The 4,559-nt window shown below is 54.8% G+C and overlaps 1 protein-coding gene across 1 annotated transcript; it reads right to left on the bottom strand.

Annotated features, from left to right (window-relative positions):
- Positions 1–2,396: 2,396 nt before the first annotated feature.
- Positions 2,397–3,326, bottom strand: LOC118159550 (olfactory receptor 14C36-like). The gene has a single exon (XM_035314133.1). It carries the CDS (start codon positions 3,321–3,323, stop codon positions 2,397–2,399), a length of 927 nt encoding a protein of 308 aa, XP_035170024.1. The 5' UTR covers positions 3,324–3,326.
- Positions 3,327–4,559: the final 1,233 nt, after the last annotated feature.

Here is a 4,559-nt window from a genome sequence, read left to right as displayed (position 1 = left end):
CTCTTTCCTACTACCAAAGAAAGCTCCATCAGGGTGGAAACTACTACTAAAGTAGGCATCCCAACCCATCAGGCTCCTTGCGGCCTGTCAGCCAAGCAGACACAAGTCACCTCACCAGCATCTTCCAAGCCATGGGCCTGCTGCTGGCCTTGCAAATGTGTAGTGGGATGGTCTGGTGTTCTGCGTGGGATGTCAGTCTGTGGTTAGAGCATGGGCAAGCTCTTTGGCTTAGGGTTTTGTTTAGGTCTGCAAGAAGACCTCAGAGCATTTTAATGCTCGTGTGAAAGGCAGGGATCAGGGTGAGCAAGAGAGGAAATGGAATGGAAAGGGGTTATGGACTAATTTGGGCTTCAAGGGATATTGTTGTCAAACATTAGAGCAGTGGATTCCTGTCAGGGTGTGGAGTGGCATTTAGATTTCGGTATGAATGTTGCTGGTTCAAATAGGGTAAGGGCCTCACAGGACTGCTTTATGGTGGGATCAACATTACCTGAACATTCTAACCTCTCCAAAACCAAGCTCCTCTTCCAGCTTCATCTGACCAAGCTCCTCTTCCTTCCCCTACATCTCACATCTCTCCTGGCCAGGCTTCTCCTGACTTCCCCATACCAGTCATCTTCTTAGGGGCAGCTTTCGGATGTCTTTCATGAACTCAGAGTAGCTGTCTCACCTCTCTTGGCTACTCTGTTCCTCAGAAAGAAGCAGCTCCTAAGCCAGCAGGGAGATTGACACAAAGGTCTGTAGGAGCACCCTTCACAATGTGCCCAGTGACTCTGCCACACCACAAAAGTGTGCTTCCTACCTCCAGTTTGGGTTCCAGAATGGGCCTATGGACACAGGGTAAGTTTTCCAGGCCCTCATGCAGGGTTTCTATTCCCCCAGGCATCCGGGAGGCAGTGGCCCCCTCTGTGTAGAAAACGGAAAGCAGCCCTGAAGGATGAATTAGGGAAAAGCTGAAACCTCTGACATGCCAACCCCTATCCAAAGCTCTTCCTCTATGGGGGCTCCCAGCTCCTTAGGAAGAGAGGATGTCCCAAAGTGTGTGCAGAGCAGGTGCATCTGCTGGCCTGTCATGGAGACCAGCCAATAGGAGCCTAAAGGCACCAATCCCAGCCAGGAGGCAAGGGGTGACCTGTCAGCTACTTCAAAAAAAGCCCACTCACAGCCACTTCACATCTATGAGCTTTGTGCTGGACTAGAGGTGCTGAGGCACCACTGCCCTTGTCATACCACACCTCCAAAACACCCCCTTCTTGGACCAGGACCTGCCCACGTAGAAGTGATCTGCTTGTGATCCTTCAAGCCCATGGCACACCTGCTGGGCTCCCAGCCTCTCTGACATTCAGGAGCCAGCTCTGTGCCAGTCCTGTGAGGTGCTAGGGCAGGACGCACCTTGCAGTCAAATCACTCGCCAGGCTCCTTGGCTGGGGCTGCTGCGTGCCCCAGGGCTGCAGAGCTCTCCTCTGCCTGCTCACAGCAGACTGAGCACTGGAGCTCTGGTCAGTCCACCTTGGACAGGCTCACACTGTGGAGGCTCCATTCCCTGATGTCTGCCGGGCTCAAGCTGCCCGTCAACTTCCTTGGTTCTCCAGGCAGTTCCTGCTTCCGTCGGCAAAAAACATTCTCCTGCCGTCAGCCCCATCTTGTGCTACAGAGGCCCAGGCACTGAGGCCCTTGGAACTGGAGTCAATTCATCTGCATGGGCACAGGCCACCAAGAAAGGAACCTCTGAAGCAGACCCAAATCCCTAAAAGTCCATGCTGGGACTGCTCTCACCACTCAGAGTCCATCTCGAAAGAAGCAAAGCACGGAGCCCCTTTGGAGTCTCTTCCTGGGGCTTCTTCTTGACAGCCCCTGTGCAGGAAGGCCCCAGCCTCCAGGCAGTGCCCAGAGGAGATCCCCTCTTAGCAGGGAAGTGCTGCAGTGGAGGCCAGCTGTGCCACTCAAGTGCCCACAGCCTGTCCCTGCCTGCGGTCCCAGCACAGCCCCACAGCAGCACTGGCACCAAGCTGCAGGAGCAGCCGGGTCTGACCCCAGCAGCAGGGCTCAGCAGGACGGGGTGGCAGTGGCAGGAGAGCAGCTCTGCATGGACCCAGCGCTGGTGCTCCCTGGCCGTGCTGCTGGGCCACAACACATCTCCCCTCCACCTCTGCACACAGGCACTGTCCCTGCAGCCACAGAAAAGGCCTCAGAGGAAGGACAGAAGACAAGAAGGCACTTTAATTGGTTTAAATACACAAGCAAAATGAAGAAATGTATTTATTTGTGGACAACATTTGAGAAAATAAAATTGAGAAAAAAAAAAAAAATAACAACACAAGAACATAAGACCCACTGGCTTCACCTATGATGAGCATATTATGAGCGATTTACCAAAGAAGGTGGCAACATATTGCTCAAGAAAAACACCCAGTCATCACTTTCCACATGGCAACCTTGATCTCCTTGTTCCTCATGCTGTAGATGAAGGGGTTCGCTACTGGAGGCACCACCAAGTACAGGAATGCCAGAACAAGATCCAGGGAAGGGGAGGAAATTGAGGGGGGCTTCAGGTGGGCAAAGATAACTGTGCTGAGAAAGAGGGAGACCACAGCCAGGTGAGGGAGACACGTGGAAAAGGCTTTGTGCCGTCCCTGCTGAGAGGGGATCCTCAGCACGGCCCTGAAGATCTGCACATAGGACACCACAATGAAAACAAAACACCCCAACATCAGAAAAGCAGTAGCTGTAGTAAGTTGAACTTCCGTTAGGTAGGAGTTTGAGCAGGAGAGCTTGAGGATCTGGGGGATTTCACAGAAGAACTGGTCCACAACATTGCCTTGGCAGAGGGGCAACGAAAATGTTTTGGCCGTGTGCAGGACAGCAAGGAGAAGGCCACTGCCCCAGGCAGCTGCTGCCATCTGGGCACAAGCTCTGCTGCCCAGGAGGCTCCCGTAGTGCAGGGGCAGGCAGATCGCAACGTAGCGGTCGTAGGCCATGACGGTGAGAAGGAAATATTCTGAACAGAATAAGAAGAATAAAAAGAAGACCTGTGCAGCACACCCTTGATAGGAGATGGCCCTGGTGTCCCAGAGGGAATTGGCCATGGCTTTGGGGAGAGTGGTGGAGATGCAGCCTAGGTCGAGGAGGGCGAGGTTGAGGAGGAAGAAGTACATGGGAGAGTGGAGGCGGTAGTCACAGGTTACAACAGTGAGGATGAGGCCGTTGCCCAGGAGGGCAGCCAGGTAGATGCCCAGGAAGAGAGCAAAGTGCAGGAGCTGCAGCTCCCGCGTGTCTGCGAATGCCAGCAGGAGGAACTCGGAGATGGAGCTGCTGTTACACATTTACTGCCTCTGAGCGAGGGAGCCTGCCCAAGAGAAGCAAAGACAGTGCAAAATTTAAGGACTTTTCTGACCCAAATCCATTGCATGTCCCAGCAAACCCCACACAAACAACATACTGCCTCATTCCTTTCAGGACGATCTTTCTGCCGCTCCTTGTCTTTTCTCTGGTTGGTGCTCTGAGGGTGTCACAAGAAGCAGGGGGCTGTGCTGTGGGCTCTGCGGCAGTCAGTCCTGGTCTACAGCAACAGGTAAAAGGGAACCTGGAGTGACCTGAGAAGTCTGCAGGCCACAGACATGTCCCTGCTGCATGACGTGAGGAGAAGGCCAAAGAATTCCCTGAGACAAGAAAGGTGATGTTGGTACCGTCTGTATGCTGAGGTGTGTGAGGTGCCTCAGAGCAGCAGCAGTGCTCAAGGAGCCTTAGTCTCTACTGCAGATGTTAGTGCTCCATGCCCATCCTTCTGCCTCAGCACATGGGCAGGAAAATGAAGCAGATTCTGAAAAGTGCCCTGCCTTCAGGCAGCTCTCACCGTGCAGTTCTGCTGTGCAGTGCCCTGGGGAGGTGTGGGGCTGTGAGCAGCCTGCCCCAGGCAGCAGCCTGCGGCCGGCCCCAAGAGAAGGGAGCCCTCGGGCCCTGAACGCTGACCCTGCAGCACACAAGCCCTGCATGCCCTTCAACTCCAACACCGAGCGTCCTCCTGACAGCTCCCATGGGCTGAGGGCTGTGCCAGCTCCAGGACAGCCTGGCAGGGTGCGTAGCGGCATTGCCCTGCACCCTGAGGCTCACCGTGGGGAGGTGGCTGTGAGGAGTTCTCCCCCTGACAGCTCTCCTCTGCCTTTCTATCCCAGGCTGTCCTGAACCTCTCTCCCCCTTCTCTCCTCTCCCCATGTCAGCTGCAGGCAGTGCCCCCAGCCCTGCTGCTCCTGGGTGGCTGCAGCAGCTTCTCAAGTAGTCCAAGTCTGATGCCAACTCCAAAGCCTCTCACAGCGTTAATGGTCCCAGTGAGGGTCATTAATGACAAAGCCTCCCCACGGACTTGTTAGAGCAGAAAAGTGAAGGCAGTGATGACGGGGAGACCAAGGCCCAGTAAAGGTGGCCCTGATGCTGAGGAAACCTTGATGTGTCCCATGAAGTCCAACAGTAGGGCCCTGACCCCAGCCTCTGGGAAGGGAGCTCCTGTCCCTCCCATGGGGTTTAGGGCTCTTCCTGGGTCAGTGCACAGTGGGTAAGGGCAA

This window comes from Oxyura jamaicensis, unplaced genomic scaffold (assembly GCF_011077185.1).
Source record: "Oxyura jamaicensis isolate SHBP4307 breed ruddy duck unplaced genomic scaffold, BPBGC_Ojam_1.0 oxyUn_random_OJ70928, whole genome shotgun sequence".
Classification (NCBI taxonomy): Eukaryota; Metazoa; Chordata; class Aves; order Anseriformes; family Anatidae; genus Oxyura; species Oxyura jamaicensis.
This window is presented reverse-complemented; position numbering and strand designations above follow the sequence as displayed.

Excerpts from the sequence above, each read along its gene's own strand:
- LOC118159550 (XM_035314133.1), bottom strand. The coding sequence starts at position 3,323 with ATGTGTAACAGCAGCTCCATCTCCGAGTTCCTCCTGCTGGCATTCGCA.